At 44.2% G+C, this 17,759-nt stretch overlaps 1 protein-coding gene across 4 annotated transcripts in view; it reads right to left on the bottom strand.

Moving 5' to 3' along the window:
* Positions 1 to 1,968: 1,968 nt before the first annotated feature.
* The window catches only part of pcnx1 (pecanex 1), a 33,418-nt gene continuing 17,627 nt past the window's right edge, over positions 1,969 to 17,759 (bottom strand). For all 4 annotated transcript variants that reach the window (XM_023412479.2, XM_023412480.2, XM_087175662.1 and 1 more), the window contains 25 exons: positions 17,218 to 17,371; positions 16,937 to 16,969; positions 15,920 to 16,091; positions 15,043 to 15,153; positions 14,780 to 14,871; positions 13,744 to 13,853; positions 13,350 to 13,455; positions 13,135 to 13,227; positions 12,155 to 12,305; positions 11,772 to 11,913; positions 10,923 to 11,100; positions 10,642 to 10,750; positions 10,260 to 10,389; positions 9,757 to 9,815; positions 9,350 to 9,565; positions 8,244 to 8,497; positions 7,928 to 8,158; positions 6,516 to 6,616; positions 6,133 to 6,283; positions 5,810 to 6,040; positions 5,445 to 5,719; positions 5,121 to 5,299; positions 3,756 to 4,195; positions 3,372 to 3,512; positions 1,969 to 3,254 (listed from right to left, as the gene is read on the bottom strand). In XM_023412479.2, the coding sequence (XP_023268247.1) occupies positions 3,114 to 3,254; positions 3,372 to 3,512; positions 3,756 to 4,195; positions 5,121 to 5,299; positions 5,445 to 5,719; positions 5,810 to 6,040; positions 6,133 to 6,283; positions 6,516 to 6,616; positions 7,928 to 8,158; positions 8,244 to 8,497; positions 9,350 to 9,565; positions 9,757 to 9,815; positions 10,260 to 10,389; positions 10,642 to 10,750; positions 10,923 to 11,100; positions 11,772 to 11,913; positions 12,155 to 12,305; positions 13,135 to 13,227; positions 13,350 to 13,455; positions 13,744 to 13,853; positions 14,780 to 14,871; positions 15,043 to 15,153; positions 15,920 to 16,091; positions 16,937 to 16,969; positions 17,218 to 17,371 (4,000 nt within the window). In that variant the 3' untranslated portion in view covers positions 1,969 to 3,113. The remainder of the gene's footprint in view (positions 3,255 to 3,371; positions 3,513 to 3,755; positions 4,196 to 5,120; positions 5,300 to 5,444; positions 5,720 to 5,809; positions 6,041 to 6,132; positions 6,284 to 6,515; positions 6,617 to 7,927; positions 8,159 to 8,243; positions 8,498 to 9,349; positions 9,566 to 9,756; positions 9,816 to 10,259; positions 10,390 to 10,641; positions 10,751 to 10,922; positions 11,101 to 11,771; positions 11,914 to 12,154; positions 12,306 to 13,134; positions 13,228 to 13,349; positions 13,456 to 13,743; positions 13,854 to 14,779; positions 14,872 to 15,042; positions 15,154 to 15,919; positions 16,092 to 16,936; positions 16,970 to 17,217; positions 17,372 to 17,759) is intronic.

Here is a 17,759-nt window from a genome sequence, read left to right as displayed (position 1 = left end):
TTCTAACTCACACATAAAGAAGGTGACCAAAACAGCTTTTTATCATTTAAGAAATATTGGCAGAGTGTGGCCGTTCCTAATCCATAAAGATGTTGAGAATTCATGCTCTTATTTCTAATAGACCAGATTATTGCACTGCTCTATTTACTGCTCTTTCACAGCACTAAAATGAACAACTCCAGTTAATTCAGAACTGTGAAAGATCATATCAGCTGGTTTTAGCTTCAGATTCAGAGATGTTAAAGTCCTTGTACTTGTTTTCAAAGCTCTACACTGCAGATTCTCTGTGGTTTTATAATCTTTCACCAGCTCTCAGAAATTCTACTGTCAGACTTTTAAATACACATAAGAAAACAGGCAGTGCAGCTTTTTTAAATTATGATCTAAAACTATGGAAAACCTGCCAAGAGCTGTAAGAGACACTCAGTGAACATTTTAAAACCACAGATGAAAACCTGTCACCTCTCATATTTTACTATTCTTACTGGTTTCTGTTTTTACTTTCAATTACATATTTTATCAGCTACTGTCTTTTCTATTGTCGATTTCCATTGTCCTTCAGTCCGCCCTCATTTCATTGTACTATGTGATTGTTTCATTGTAAAGCACTTTGAGCTACATCTCTTGTATGTGAAGTGCTCCATAAATAAAGTTATGGTAAGTTTCCCCACAGATGCTCCTGTACACCTGAACCTGGACATACCAGTTCCACTGGCAGCATTTCACAACCACCTCCATGTTTGACAGGCAAAGTAACATGCTTTTATCTTCCTCATACTTTCTATCATTTGATTTTTGTTTGATCAGAACTGCAGCCTGGCCTTTCTGTTTCTGAGGTGCACCGGTGGTTTACATTCTGTGGTGAATCGTCTTCTCTTCATCATTGACAAGCATGCCTACATCCTGGAGAAAGGTCAGGACTTGCTGTGCAGTCATAAAGGTGTTTTTCTTCATTATGCAAACGATCTTCTGTCTCATCAGTCAACCACTGCATGTGACTCTTTTTGAACAAACCCAACTGTTGATTATCATATAATCACCTTTAATATCTCTGACTGATTGTTGGTTTTTTTCTTCTTCACTTGCATCTCCACCTCTTTACTCCTTACACGGATCTGATCTGTGATCTTACTGAGGACATAAAAAGATTCTTCATGACGGGCCAAAACTGTTCTGATCTGAACTCATCTGAGGCTGTTTCAGAAAATTGAAATTTTGCCTCCATCGCTTTAGGAGGAAATCGCCTCAGGTAAGAATCCTGAACAAATTGATCACGGCACGTTTCAGTGTTAATACAGACTTTTGTTTTTTTTTTTTTAAAGTATATTTTTTTGGGCTTTTTATGCCTTTATTGGACAGGATAGTAGAGAGACAGGAAATGGGGAAGCAGAGAGGGGGAATGACATGCAGTAAAGGCCGTCCGATGCGGGACTCGAACCGGGGCCAGCTGCAGCGAGGACTGTAGCCTCTACACATGGAGCGCCTGCTTAGACCACTACGCCACACGACGCCCCATAGACTTTTGTTTTAAGACTATCCTGTCGACCAGCTTAGATTTATTTGTAACCCAGCACTGATCTTGTCATATAATTAATTTGATCTAAATATAATATTCTAAAAACAATAATGTGCTGCATGTGAATGTGATACTTCTTCACAGTGAGCAGTGTCCTGCACCATGTTTGCAGCATGTCATTATGTAACAGCTGTTCTTCATAAGCTATTAAAGTGGGCACAGTACAGAACTGTCATATGATTCACTCTGCCATAAACAATCTTATAACTACAGAAAGATCTAAAATCCCTGATCAGCTGACTGCACCTGCGTTCCTGTTGATGACTCAGCTTATGCTACACCTACTGTAAACTCACGAACAACAGAAGCTTCTGTTTTCTTTAGTCTGTTCCATATCAAAAGGGATTTGGAGGGATCAATAAAACGATACGTAATCAATCAGAAGAGGCGTGTTAAAGATGTCGGCAATAAATCAAACTTTTATTTCTCCATATAGAAAAGAATTAAGTTAAATAGTGAAACAGTCCATCAAAAATCTGGCATCTTGTTTTCAACCAATGGTCCTTAATACATTAACCTTTGTCCCAAAAAGAAAAAAAAAAAAGATGTAACAAAGTGTAAATACCATGTTCACAGTAATAAATATCGAAAACAAAATCTTTTTGTACATTTACATTATATATATATATATTTGTGTAAATATATATATATTATATATAGATATAGATATAATAATATACAGTAAAAAGTTATTTTCAAGTTTATCAAACATAAAATAGTCAAATAAAAATGGCTGAAAACAGAATGATGATTGCATTTTTTTTCATTCCCAAGGCATCGGTAACCATGGCCATTCAGAGTCTGTAATAAATAAAGTGTGATATTATCTAAAGATTGTAGTGCATCACTGTAAATTAAACAACAAACATCGTAGTGCAAGTTTTTTTTTCTTTGCGCAAAGTAATCTTGCAAATTTCAAACTAATTGAAACGGAATGACAACAATGAAACGGAGAAGTTTTGATGACACAGCACCGTCATGTCTCTGACGTCAGTCTGTTCACCACCACGCTCTCCGTCGTCTTGGCAGCGAAAAAAAAAGCTCTCACATGTATGAAACCATGGCAGATATTCAATACCAGGCTTATTTGGCAAATTATTTAAAGACAAATGAAACACAAAAAGAAAATCTCCAAACGCTCGATATACTCAGCTCTGTCAGAGTCGCCAACAAACAGTCAATGAAATGCATAGAAATAGAAATGAATGACCAGTAGCAGGAACTAAAAGAGCGTCAGGGTCGTTTCTGTCATGCAGCATTTCTGAGACGCAAAGCAAGGCAGATACTGTGGCTGTGTGTGGATGCAGTAAAGGATGCTGGGTGAACGTAGGCTCTGCCTCTGCTTGCACTTTTCCCTGGCTTCCTGCCCCCTCATTGATAAGGAACAGGGTGGGGGGAGCCTCCCGTTTCCTGTTTGTCTGCAGGCTCCTGAGTCCTGCTGAAAGCCAGGGACATCTGGCTTTGTCCTGTGTGTTTGTGTGTTTGTGTGTGTGTGTGTGTGTGTGTGTGTGTGTGTGTGTGTGTGTGCTTGCTCGTCTCAAACCTCCGCCCCCAGCTCAATGATCCCAGTCTCAATAATGGGCACTAGCTTCTCTTCCACCTGTACCAGCAGGATGGTCTTGTCGATATGGGAGCGATTGGCTGGGTCTCGGCTACAAGGCACCCACCGGTGAATCACCTGCAGAGGGAACACACCACCTTTATGACACGTGTATGACAGAGAGGCTCACAGAGAGCTAACGTCTACAGCAGAGCAGGTCAGAGACTGTGATCTATTTCTCTGAGTGGTACTGACGTGTCCTTCCATGCCCTCTGAAGGGCTCCAGTCCCTCCAGCAGGTCCGTCCCGCCCTCAGTCTCAGCGTCTCGTCAGGCCACTGCAGCTCCTTCCTCTTCGACAGGTTGATGTTCTCCAGCACCTGACCGACGTCCACGATCTGGACAAGGAACCACATCAATGAAGATCACAGCAGGACTGAGGGCTGGTGTTCAGAGGGACGACTGATACAGAGCTATATTGATACACTGATATATTGATGTACTGATGTATTGATATACTGATATACTGATATACTAAATGAGAAACACCAACAGCTTAATGAAAGACACTGATGATGTCACTCCCCACCTGTACCACTGCCCTGTTTGTTTTCTGATGATTGTACAGATGATTTACAGACCTGCACTCTGTAGGAGATGTCATCTCTGCGCACGGTGGAGACGGTGGGGTTGTGTTGTTGCGGGTGGTGATGATGATGGTGGTGGTGATGATGCTGGCTGAGTGGATCTGTCACCGTGCCGCACAGGCCATCGTTGCCCAGGAGGCCCACCAGCGTGTGGCGTTTGCAGGGAGGGATGCTGTGGCTGGACAGGGAGGCGGAGGGGCCAGCGGGGTCAGAGGTGGAGCCCAGCCGGAGCTGCAGGGAGGTGGGGAGTGTGCGTAGAGACAGCTGGCTGGTGGAGGAGCGTCTGCAGGGCTCCAGGCCTGTGGTGGAGGTGCGCAGGGAGGAGTGACGGCTGCTGTTGAAGCGGTAAGAGGATGACTGGCTGGCAACAGAGGCTCGGGCCGGAGAGTGGCGCACCAACCCCGACTGGACAGACTGGGAGCTCTGACTGGTGCCTGACCACAGGGAGAGTTAGATGCACACCATCAGAAACACATTTAAACTAGACTAGGTCTGGACCTCTGGTCATACCCTGATCTTATAACTGACACATCGTCAAAATCATCACACACATGAATCAAAGACTGAGGCGTGATTCCAGCTGGATTTACTTATAATCACTCAGAGAGAGAGAGAGGAAGAGGAAGGGAGAGGGAGTGGGAAAGAGACAGAGAGAGTGAGAGAGAGAGAGAGAGAGAGAGAGGAAGGGAGAGAGAGGGAGGGAGACATGCAGCAAAGCGCCACAGGCCAGACTTGAACCTCCTTTAGTAATAATGTTACATGGAATCAAAGTAGTTTATCTGCTGTAATGGAAGTGAGGCTCAGTGTATCGGAAGTGCTCCTCCTCTTCCCTGCAGTTCACGAGCAGGCGGGAAACCAGAGCAGCGCGGCACTCCGCTGACCAGCGTTATAAGTACCATCAGTCAGTCAGTCAGTCAGGGACATTTGCGATTGCAGGGTGGGCCCCGCAAAAAGAGCCAAACTTGTTGCAGCAGAGGGCGAGGCATCGTGGAGCTCTGTCCCGAGTCAAGCTACTCAAACACTGGATCCTACATTTCTGCCTTTTCTCACCTACGTGACGTCAGGCACATCCTGTCTCAGAAAGATGCAGAAAAACTGGTTTATGCATTTGTCTTTTTCTTCGTTATTATCAGGCTGCCCAACACGTCTCCAGAGACTCTCCAGCTGATCCAGAACGCTCCTGCACGTGTACCGACTAGAACTGGGTTCAACCGAGGCTCCAGAATCCAGATAAAATCTTCGTCACCGTCAGAAACATTAAAGCTCATTAGAGAGGACAGTATCGTATCTTAAAGGGCTCACAGTTCCACCCAGAGAACTGTATTCATGTTAGTGGTTATCAGAGGGAGGAGTTCTTACCCAGGGGGTGTGGCTGGTACGAGTAAGGGGGGGCAGGACCAGAGGTTCCGCCCTGTGACACTGAGCTCTGCTGGGAGTCTCCACCTGCCCCGTTCCCACTACCACAGGACAGACCCCCCGCATCTGAATCCTCAATGTTCCCCCCACTGTTACAGCCTGCGCCGCAGCCTTTCCGTAACCTGCACAGGAAACGTAATGTTATAGTTATTATTATTTTTGTTGTATTGCCCTTGTGTAGAATAGAATAGAAGATGAATGAAACACACAGAGAGACGTGACAAGGATGAACACAGCACACAGTCTGTACCACACTGAACTACACACCTGTGCCAGGTGCTGACCACAAAGTTGCGGATATTCCCGATGCTGATGGGCCCCCCCAAGATGTGTCCAAGCTGGGGGTGTGAGTTGCAGTAGGAGGTGGTCAGTGGAGATACGTAGATTGGATAACCAATGGGCTGGTCACAAGAAGAGTTGATCATGTTGCGTAGAGCCTGCTTGGCGTTCTGGATGCTCCCGCGCTCTGGGTTTCTGTTCCTCAGGAACACCAGCTCCTGCTGCTGCCCCGCCCACAGACCGCGGACACACTCTTTATTCACCTGCAGCACACGAGGGAAGCTCTTATTAAATACTAGTGAAAATCAATGAATCCGTTTTTAAATGATCTTTAAAATCTGGTGTAGTTCCACCTTTATGACACGGAAGCTGAGGTATCGTCGATTGAGCATAATGATTTTGTACTCGTTGGTTCCTTCATCGAGGACGTGGCGCAGGGCGAGAAGCGAGGGTGCGTTGGAGAGCACAGCGCTCCTCCAGGCGGGGTCGCCCTCATGAGCGATGACAAGGTTCTGCTGGTGGGTGGAGATGGCCTCGAAAAGAACTGCCGGCTCATCGTACTCGTCGGGGGATGTGAAGTGGTCCTGACAGAGACGGACGTGAAGCATTTATTACAGATCACGTTCAACGAGGCTGAAGGTAACGTCCCGACGCCATGACAACTGCAGACGCTCACCTGGTGTAACTTGAGAGACATTCGGATTCCAGGCACCACCACTTTCCTCAGCAGTTCCATGTCTGCAAAGATCCACTCGTCTCGTACTGAAGAGATGCGGAAATCTCCCTTAAATAAAGCGTGAAGTCCATAAAGGAAAGACTCCAGATTACTGTGGTGGAAAGAAAAGAGCAAAGACATATAAGCACAACTAAAGGTTACTGAAACCATTTATCTTCTTTTTGTCATCACTTATTAGTATAATATATTTGATCATTTTTTTGAAAGTTACAAATGAAACATTAAATGCATGAATATATCAGGAAGATGTTGCTATTTGCTTGTTCGGCTGACATCAGTGAACTCTCTCTGAATACTTCTAATAAGACAGGTTACTAACTGACCTGGACATATGATGCGCTGCTGTTCCCAGAGCTCTTCTCCCCAGCACACACAGGCCGAAGCAGAGCAGCACCAGAGCCGAGTCCTTCTCACTGTCCAGAGGCTACAAACAAAACAGCCTTAAATCTTCTTCCTCTCTAATAATAACTTTATCTATATAATAAGAATAGCTTTATTTATATAGTAATAACTTTATTTATACAGTAATAATAATAACTTTATTTATACAGTAATAATAACTTTATCTATATAATAAGAATAGCTTTATTTATATAGTAATAACTTTATTTATATAATAATAATAACTTTATTTATATAGTAATAACTTTATTTATATAGTAATAACTTTATTTATACAGTAATAATAACTTTATTTATATAGTAATAATAACTTTATTTATATAGTAATAACTTTATTTATACAGTAATAATAACTTTATCTATATAATAAGAATAACTTTATTTATATAGTAATAACTTTATTTATACAGTAATAATAATAATAACTTTATTTATATAGTAATAACTTTATTTATACAGTAATAATAATAATAACTTTATTTATATAGCACTTTTCAAAACTGAGTTAAAACGAGCTGTACAAACCTAAAAAGAAAACAAAGCAATAAAAGTCAGTACAAATATGTGTTAAAACAATGAGCTCAATAGAGCAACAAAAGAAAATTAAACCAAAGGTACAAACCAAAGACAAAAGTATTTAAATCAAGAATTAAAAGCTGCTTTATACAGGTGTGTTTTGAGTAGTGACTTGAATGACGACTCTGGTGTGGGGGCTCTAACTGCAGATGCACAGTCACCTTTGGTCTTTAGCCCAGACTTTGGGACAGAGTTTTGTTCATGAGGGGAGAGCAGGTCTGAGATGTAAGACGGTGCCAAACCGGACAGAGAGGTATTTTAAAATGGATCCTAAAAGACACGGGAGGCCGATAATATGGGTGTAATATGATTAATGTTTTGGATCCAGTTTGGTGTCTAGCTGCAGTGTTTGGTCTGAGTTGAAGGGAATTAAGAGGTTTCTGGGAGAGACATTTGCAGTAGTTAAGACGTGATGAGATGAATGTGTGAATAAACTTCTCCAGATCAGTGAATGACGGGAATGACTTGATTTTGACAATTCTCTAGCTGATAAAAACATGGTTGGACAGTTTGAAGTCACAGTCGAATCTCACTCCAGGGTTTCCAGGACTTTCAGTTGGAAGCCAGTGGACCAAGGAGATCAGGGTCAAACTGAGCTCTGACCTGAGCGGGGGCAGTGAGAGTGACCTGGGATTTGGTGTCACTGAGCTGAAGATGCACCTTCATTAACTTCATTAACTTTCTGGACTCATTAAAACATGTTTAATTATACCACCCCTAATGAGTCAGACTGTGTACATGACTAATCCAGCATTACCTTGGCCCTTCGAGAATTGCAGTACTGGATCCAGGCCAGGTAGACCCCACAGAAGCTGTCCCTGGAGATGCCTGCGAGCCGGTGGTCGTAGTCCTCGTCGATGTTGGGATTGAAGGTGGGATCCAGGTCAACGTAGTTCCTCTCACCACATCCCCGCAGGCCGTCTCTCATGGTCTCATTAGCCAGCCACTCCTCCAATTTGGGGGAGGCGATCACATAGTAGATGATACCCTGAGACCAGAGATCACGTATAAATCACGTCAACGTGCATTTAAAAAGTCACACCTGCTCTTCAGCCTGATGCCCCCACACTGACCTTGACATAGTAGGTGGTGAGGATGCGTCGCAAGTCGAACACTTGCAGCATGGAGGCGGCGCTGTTGTCAGTGATGCTGTAGCCCTCCAGCACGTATTTGGTGACCAACACCTCCCAGGCCAGCCAGCGCTGGCCGAAGGCAGCGTTAAAGGACAGAATATGAGGCAGGTGTCCCGGCTCGCAGCAGCAGCAGCCCTCGTCTTCCTCCACCCCCTCAGTGATGGCCTCCACCTCCCTCTGCTGGCAGTAAGTTCCTGCGGAGCAGAAATCAATCAGGCTCACAACACAACACTGCCTTTGTTTTCTGTGGACTTTATCAAACTAGAGTCACCTCCTCATGGTCGTATCCCTCCGCCACTCAGACTAGTTCCAGGTGACATAGTCATCGTAAATATGATCCATTTGTGTGAAGTCTTGAGTAACAGCTAAAAAGTGTTTTCTGAGGTCACTGTGACCTTGACCTTTGACCCCCAAAGTCTAATCAGTTCATCCCTCAGTTCAAGTGAATGTTGCATCAAGATGTAATGGAGATATCATGTCCATGAGAATGAGACTGACAACCTGAAAACAAAATGGCTGCCGCTCTGACCTAACTGTGGCCGGTGTGGAGGAATAAAAAGGTAAACAGAGACAGGTGAAAGGAGGGAATCCATCATAATCCCAGCTGTATAAGAAGATCACTGCTGATGGCACTCTGTAAAAAGGTCACTGTGGGTCACAGGTGTGTTGTCAGCAGCACTGTTGGCTGAACTACACACATTAAAGCTGATAAAGCACACAGGTGTTCAACAGGAAGATAAAGCAGAATAAAACTGGCGACTGTGGTGGAATGCTCACGCCACAGAGGAACTGGTTAATGATCCAGGAAGGGTCGAGTACTGGGCAAACAGCTCCCGGGGTTTGGCTGAGCCTGCTCTGGAAAACAGGAGGTTTATTAAACCTGGACAAATAAGATGATGATAACACCCTCCCCATAACACCTGTTCCACTTCCTGTTTTTTTGCCTGGGTATCTTTGACTGCCACACATTCATTAATCAGTAACCTTGGAGGCTGCTGGAAATAAATCTGAGCCACTGGTGCTATGTCGCCTGTTTCTCTTCTCACCTCTGAACTCCAGCCCTCGCAGTTGGAAGGTGACGAGGCCGTTGCCGATCTCTATGAGGTGCACCAGGGCGTTCAGGTAGTCGGAGGCCAGGATAAAACAATCCCCGGTGCTGAAGTTTCCCCAGCGCCCCAGGAGCAGGTCTCCACACAGGCTGTGCTGCAGGGAGCGGGTGAGGTGCTCATAGAAGATGGAGTTCAAATTGTTGTCATCAGAGCCTGAAGAGGGAAAGAAAAAATGTTGTATCACTGACTCCACTGGGACAGACTGAGGCTTTAAAGCTTTCTCTGGGAGAAACACACTTGTTCTTTGAGTCTAAATCACAAAGCAGGAACTACTGAGAGGAATGAAACAGGAGCAACAGTGTGAAGAACAGAAGGGAAAATGAACTTGAATCTCATGTCATCACCTGGATTTCTGTCCAGCTGAGAGGCCAGCCGAGTGTTGGAGTGATCCACTCTCTTGGTGCTGGAGGAAAGAAAGAAAGAAAAGATTAACTAGAACCACTTCCTCGTGGTCGCATCCCTCCAACACTCAGACTAGTTTCAGGTCACTTCCTGTTTATCCAGAGTCACAGAAAATATCAATTTGTGTGAAATTTTGTCATAATTGCTGTGAGGTCTTGAGTACTGGCTAAAAAGTGTTTTCTGAGGTCATCATGACCTTGACCTTTGACCTCTGACCACCAATTCCTAATCAGTTCATCCTTGAGTCCAAGTGAACGTTTATACCAAATTTGAAGAAGTTCTGTGAAGGCGTTTCTGAGATATCGTGTCCACGAGAATGAGACGGACGGACAACCTGAAAACAAAATGGCTGCCACTCTGACCTGACTGTCGCCGGCGTGGAGGAATAAAAACCAGAATCAGAATTAGACCTGAACATGGAGAAGTTTTGATTTTTGTTTCCTACTTGTAGTCTCTCTCCCAGAACTTGACGGGGCGGACATAGGACGTGATGAAAATGGCGCTGCCCAGGAAAGGGTTGAGGGGGGTGGAGAAGACAGCTGACACGACGGCCTGGACAAACAGCATGGCGGAGTCTGGACGCGCTCAGGTTAAAGATCACTTATATGATTTATATATGGTAGTATGTTTGCATCGTAGTATCAGACATGTAGATACACTTCAGACACCATGTGATTACAGTCAAACACCAGCTACAACATAAAGAGTTGAAGCAACACCTCCCTGAAACAACATCAACACACCGTCATTATCAGCTTCACGGCAGCGCTGTAGTTGTGCAGGTGTATGAAGCTGGAGACTCGTGCTGTAAACACTGTGGAGGATACGAGGCACAGCAAAGGGCTGAGCGAAGGCGTGGAAAGCTGAGCCCCATGTGATCTGCCAGGGGGCGATGTAGGTGTAGACAAAGTGCAGCTTGTAGAAGAGCTCCCACAACTGTGAGAACAGAACATAGATTCATCGACTGCATCGTTAAATACTGTTACCTGACCAGAACAAAGTCACTGAGCTGGATGAGTTATTTACATTATAATGAATATTACAACTCCGTAGATGACTTTAAATATATGCACAGAAGGTTGTACCGCTCATTATTTATTCAGCTCACCTTGCTGAAAACAATGGACATGAGGAAGAGGTCGAGCAGCAGCGTCTCTGACAGGTGATGGTAGTCGAAGGTGAAGAACAGGACAGTGAAGAGGACGGTCACGTACTGGTAGGTAGGACTGCTGTAAGAGGAGCGCAGCAGCTTCAGGCCGGCCACTGTGATCATCAGAGCTCCGACCCTGGGGACCAACATCCGAGAGAGAAGACGTCAAACATCATGTGCAGAAATCAGAGATACAATACCAACTATTCTGAGCGATGTCCACTAAAGGAACAGCTCCACGTTTGGGAAAAGGGACTATTTGTTTTCTTGTAGTCAGATGAGGAGATCAAAACCACTGTCATGGCTGTCTTTAGCTTAGCATAAAGAACAGCTAGCCTCCATCCAAAGGGAACAATATCTGCCTACCAGCATCTGAAGCTCATTCATTAACACTTTTTTTAGACAAACAGGACAAATTTTTTTATGAGCGTTAGTTACCAAGCAACTTCTCCCAGATATGTTTATCTTCAGAAAGGAGAAGGCAGGATTGCTGTTTCCCTGTTTCATGTCTTTATGCTAAGCTAAGCTAACTGGATGCTAGCTTTATATTAAACTTCAATTTTTTCTGTATCTCTTTACCAGAAAGTAAATGAGTGGATCAATCTATCTATTTCAATGTTTAAAGGTTAACCAGCTCTTATTGTAAAAGATCATTTAAACAATGTGCTTTACATGTGTTGGGTTTTCAGACTATGAAATAACAATCAGGTAGAACTATTAATTGTGTTAGTAAAGAGCATGATCAGTTCTAGAGAACATCTAGAGAAAATACAAAGGAAATATTAGGACTGAGATCAGAGGTCTCACTCTGTATCAAGCCTCTTGGGGCTGGCGAGCTCTCTGGCGCTGCCGCTCAGCTCGTTAAGGATAACGAGAGGATAGAGGACGTTCTTCTCCACAAACAGCAGCCACACGTGAAGCTTTTCAAACCACATCACATGAGCCGCATCTGACAAGACAGACAGGTGAGGTTATTATTCTATGTCTAGTCAATATCATTGTGAGGTAAAAAAAAACACAAAGACAGAAAGACAAACGTCTGATTTGCTCATTTTCATGACTTAAGCAGATTAAACAACAAAAGAATTAGAACCACTGCAGTTATACATTGTACACGTTTCCTAATGCAGCACAGACACTACTGTTGAACAAGACTAGAAACACATGTTCTGTGTTCCTGCTGTACTTACCCCTGACTTCAAACTGATAGTACTCCTTGGTTTTGAGCAGGGGGTGGGAGAAGCAGTACCAGGGCAGCTGCTTGCGGACCTGAGGCAGCAGGTAGTGGGTGAGCAGCCCCACCGTCCCCAGCAGAGCGTACAGGACGTAACTGAGGAAAGGCTGATGGTCACAGACACAGAGGAAATCAATCCGTATCAGTACACTAAGTGTCTTCCTCCATGCAGAAGACCACCCTCTAAAATCTGACCATTTAACAACCGCACCACAATAAATCAGTAAACTGTCATCTCTTGTCTGGGATTTCCTTTAGAGAATAACAGATGCATGTTTTAAATCCAGCAGACCTGATTACTGTAACGCCTTCCTCTCTGATCGACCCAAAACTGTTACCAACCAGCTTCAGCTGATTCAGAATCTGCTGTCCGAGTCCAGACCAGGACCAGGAGGAGAGAACACATCTCACCTGTTTTAAAATGATTTTACTTGTTCTCTTCATGGTCTTACACCAGCAGACATGTCCCACCTGTTTACACTATATGAACCAGTACGGCCTCTCAGGTCCTCTGCAGCGGTCCGTTAGTCGTTCTGAAGCGCAGAACCAAAACCTCTGTCAAGGCAGCGTTCGGCTTAAATGCTCCGAGCTGATGGAACCATCTCCATGACGACCTGAGAGCAGCTCAATTGTTGACATTTCTCTTCAGCCTGGCTTTCACTAAATATGGTTTTTAGTCATTAGTCACTTTATTTTATTCTCATTATGTTCTAAATTGTATTTTACCTTTTCTTTTATTATTGTATTTTATCAGTTTTTCTTTCATTGTTTCCCATTCTCAGCTTTCTCACTTGAGTGTCTGTGAAGCTCTTTGAACTGCACCAACCATATGAAAAGTGCTGTACAAAAAAAGTTTGATTGATTGATTTTGTTTCCCAAAAGAAATCACAGCTCAAGTGTCACTTTTCGATAAATGAGGAAATGTTCCCTGTGTACCTGCAGGGCGATGAACACTGTGCTGACGTGGATGGCGAAGTAAAGCACAGCGATGACCACACACACGATCAGGTCGGACTGCAGACGCTCATTCTATGAAGGAAACAGTGGGTGTGAAATCAGTGTGAAAAACTGTAATTGTGCATCTGATAATCTTAATGAAATAATTATCCAGGCCCAGCTTGAATAAGATAAGAGGAGGGAGGTGGACTCACCACTGAGGCCCTGAGCTTCTCAGGCAGAGGGTCCTGAACCTCTGACAGAGGGTCCTCTGGGTTTTTGTCTTTTAAATTTGGCAGAATCTTGGACTGGATCAGCGAGCTGTAAAGAAAGAAGCAAAAACATGTGGCTGGTTCACAGACCAGGTGATTCATCTAAGAGGGAATGTACGAGCTCTCTGTTAACACTGCAGCCTCTGTGTGAAGCAGCTTCAGGATATCTGAGCTAAAAATAGAGAATCCTTCTCTGAGGTAATCCATGGACGAGAGGCACGGATCAGTCTGTAACGTGGTTTCCCTCTGGAGACACTTCTGGGTTTTTTAGATGGGCGTGTTCAACACATATGACCTGCTCTCACTTTAATATCCAGATTATCTATTATAAACTTACATGAGGACTGAGGGGTCGCTGCTCTGCCGGCTCAGGTGGTACGACACTGCCACCAAGAGGCCGCAGAACACAGAAAATAACACCGGGATGTGATGAGGCTCCCAAGTCTCCTGAAACACAGAACCACAAGCTTTTGATAGATCTATCAGTTTGTTTTTTTCATTTTCCACCAACTGCCACAAATGTAGGAAGTTATCAGCTAAGGGCAGATGTTTTATCATATGTGGTTAGTTTCCAGAACATCTGTGTGAAATTCAAACACCGAAGAGGAGGGAGACTTCAGAAATGTACAAATGACACAAGACAGAGAAACGTCCACAAGGCCTGCCACGCTATGACTGAGTGTCTCTCAGTATTTAGCCACACCAGCGAGGGAGTTGATCCAGAACTTTAGTCCACACTGAAGTTTCTTTATACTGGATGGACTGGCACAAATGTGTGAACACAGTCATGGTTCCCAGATGATGTGTCTGGTGACTCTGGTGACCCTCTGACTTTTCCTCTAGCGCCACCATGAGGTTCAAATCCCTTCACTTTTCATTTTGCGCCATCATCAGGTCAAAATATTAATTTGTTTCATCCTCTGCTGCAGTTTGTTTAGTGCTGATTAGCTAACTTTAGCATGCTTACACCCTAACCTACATACCTCCTAAACTCTTAAAGCATCTTCTTACTCTGAGTCATGTTTACATTCTTTGGGAACAGCAGGTTCTAAATATTAATAGAAAACATGATTTTTCTTCACATGCACAGTGCACAAAGGTACGTTAAAGCAGAAACTGCAGGTCTTATGTCACATGTTGGTAATACACTGTTAGTGACACTCATAAGAACAAAGTGAATCTCATTCTCTGTCTTCTCCATCATTAAAGCAGCAGCACTGTCTCACTGTCTTCTAAGCTCTGAGTCTTTACTGTGGCTGTGATGCTGAGGTGAAGGTGTTACAGTGCAGGGCTGTCTGAACTATCAGACTGTGTTTCTGTCATCAGGACCTTTAGGTTTCAGCTGGATGATATCTGGATGGGTCTGATCTCACCTTCAGAGCTCCGTAGCAGAATCCGTACAGCAGAGCAACGGTGACGGTGCTGCGCAGGGTGCTGTACAGCGCTGACAGGAGGCTGGTGGAGGCTGCAGAGAGCACAGAGAGGATGTCAGCGACGAGACCACTCAACCTGACGGGCACTGGGCCAGGCACAATGCAAATCAGCACTGGCCTCTTATGAAACCTTCCATATCATAATATATAACAGTCTGAGAGTGTCTGCAGAGGTCAATGTCACCCCTGCAGAGAAAACTCACCATTGCCCCCGAACACATGGATGTCCAGCTGCTCGAAGAGGTACATGACGAATGTGTTGACTTGTGGCAGCAGCCCCACGAAGAAGATGATGGGGAAACACAGAGTGAAGACTGCAGAAACACGGGGGGGGGGGGTTCATCATTCTCCATCATTTACATTTCAGATGCATCTTTGACTGTGAGCCACAAATATTATTGCTTCATATTGGTGCACAGTGGCGTGTCGCCAGGGGCAACTGCAGCAATTCTTGTTGATTGTTGTTTGATGAGAGCCGACGTTCATATTCTCTGGACAGATAAACCTCGTTTTCCTACAGAGATTGTGGCTCATACAGTTTCCAGCTGTTGGTGGAAGCTCTCCTGATCTTGTTTGTCTCTTGTGTTGAGCAAATAATTAAAGGGGGGGGGGGGTTCTCTCATGTGTCATTTCAGAGCAATTTCCTGCTTTCTATTGACAGCCGACAAACCTCCAGCCCACCCAAACATGAGGGTTATAGAATACCACTTTAGATTATTAATGAAGAAGTGTACATTTCTATCTTCCTCTGTGTCTGGGCTCCAAACTCTGCTGCAGTCTTTGTCTTCAGTTTGTATGTAACAGTGTAGAACGCAGAATTTATTGTCATTCAAACTATGAGGTGTGACAGGAAACATGTAAAAAGTTGTGTTAAGATGAATTAAAGCACAATGAAGAGAACGTGTCAAACATATTAAAAGATAATGAAGTTTCGTCTTCATCACAACAACAATTGTCTTTGTTATTTAATTGTTTTTGCATGTTTTTTTTCCTCTTCTTCGTTTTGTACCTACCTTTGAAAATAAAGACTGTCGTTATCAATAATCATTATGGCACAGGGGAACACGGCTGCTGCCTTACCTATGACGAGGTCCCTGGCAGAGGCTAGTACCAGGGAGCTGGTGAGTGCCACTCCGTACAGGGTGAAGCGGGAGGAGCTGGTCCTCAGACTGCCGTAGTGGAGCAGCCAAATGAGGCCACAGCACAAGCAGAAGTAGACAGGCCGGCTGTACGCTATGATACGATTATGGCCCTGCAGGGACAAGGGTATGATGATATAAATGGTTCATTGTGTCCAGTGCAGCTCAGTATTCAGAACACAAACCCTGTCCATTAAAATAAGGAAAAGGGGATTGTATTTCTTCAACTATATTGTATTTTTTAGATAGAAAGTGGTTTTCCTCTAATTTCACTTTGCACTTCCATACTAACAACATGTGACCTCTTTCAAATTAGTTATTAATTAACTGGATACTCAATTAAAGTGGCAGTTGCCCTAAAGAAACTCAGTAGTATCAGTGTGACCTGAGCGGGTCAGTGACACAGGTAAAAGCAGAAATAGCATCAGGTGTGAGGTTTCACAGGAGAGGGAGAACAGGTCAGCTGGGAGCAGGTTTCAGGCTGAGAGCTCACAGTTCACACACCAACCATCAGAATAAATACAGGGGAGGAGGAAGAGGAAGGAGTCGTCGAGGTGAGATGAGGTAAAGAGGATGACATAAGGAGAGGGAGAGAGAAAGAGAGATACAAACAAAGAGCAAGAGAGCGAGCCGTGGTCTAAACTCTGACCAGCTATTTAAAGCTGGTGTCTGCAGCTGAGGAGGAGCTGCATTAATAAAAGACGCGTTTAGAGTGGGGGAGGGAGGATCACACGGACTCACAGGGGAAACAAAATCATTTTCAACAACCACAACAGACAGAAAAAAATATTGAATAATAACTAAAGGCCATATTAGAGATGAAAGGATATGGATTCTCATGTTGTCTACCCTCCAATGATCAAGTGTTAAAGCCAATTCATGGATTTAATGATCATTACTCAGAACATGAGCATCAAACACTTCAAAAGCGTCAGAATGGAAAAATGTAATTACTTACATGTCGAGGCGAGGAGGAGTCTGGTTGGACACTCTGTCAATAAACAAAGACACACGTGAACTCACTATTTTCTTAATACACCTTTAACAAAACTGGATTCCTACTTGAACTTTACAGCTCAGATGAAGTCGAGCATTAAATCATTTGTGAGCATCAAGAATTCCCTGGAAGGCACCAGACATGATAAACTGCCATCATGTGTTTCAGCACGTCAGGAAAAAAAAACAACAGTTCTCTGTTTCACTTTCTAACAAAGCTGCGCTGTGAACTCAAGTCCTCACCTTTAGTAAGGAATACTGGCAACTTGCAATGACGAGGCAGAACTGAAAGACCCAGATGTCAGTGAAGAAGCCGTGGACCAACAGCACTGAACCCAGAAAGGCCACCAGGACAGCCAGCACCACGGCCAGCACGTTCTCCACCACCTCACGGTTCCTGAAACACAGAAGAGACGTTCTTCAACAGAAGGCTCAAGTTCCACGACCATTACCATCAGGTTAAAGGTATCATTGGGCAGTTGTGACTTTATTGTGATAGTCACAGTGAGAGAGACAGGAAGTCAGGGAGAGAGAGAGAGGATGACATGCAGCAAAGGGCTGCAGGTGACTGACTGACTGACTGACTGACTGACTGACTGACTGACTGATCACTGACTGACTGACTGACTGACTGACTGACTGACTGATCACTGACTGACTGACTGACTGACTGATCACTGACTAACTGACTGACTGACTGACTGATCACTGACTAACTGACTGACTGACTGACTGATCACTGACTAACTGACTGACTGACTGATTACTATGAAGACCGGTCTGCA

Source organism: Seriola lalandi, unplaced genomic scaffold (assembly GCF_002814215.2).
Source record: "Seriola lalandi dorsalis isolate HSWRI2012SDOR001 ecotype SW California unplaced genomic scaffold, Sedor1 jcf7180002054481, whole genome shotgun sequence".
Classification (NCBI taxonomy): Eukaryota; Metazoa; Chordata; class Actinopteri; order Carangiformes; family Carangidae; genus Seriola; species Seriola lalandi.
The sequence above is the reverse complement of the archived record's forward strand: the minus strand, read 5'-3'. Positions and strand labels throughout refer to the sequence as shown.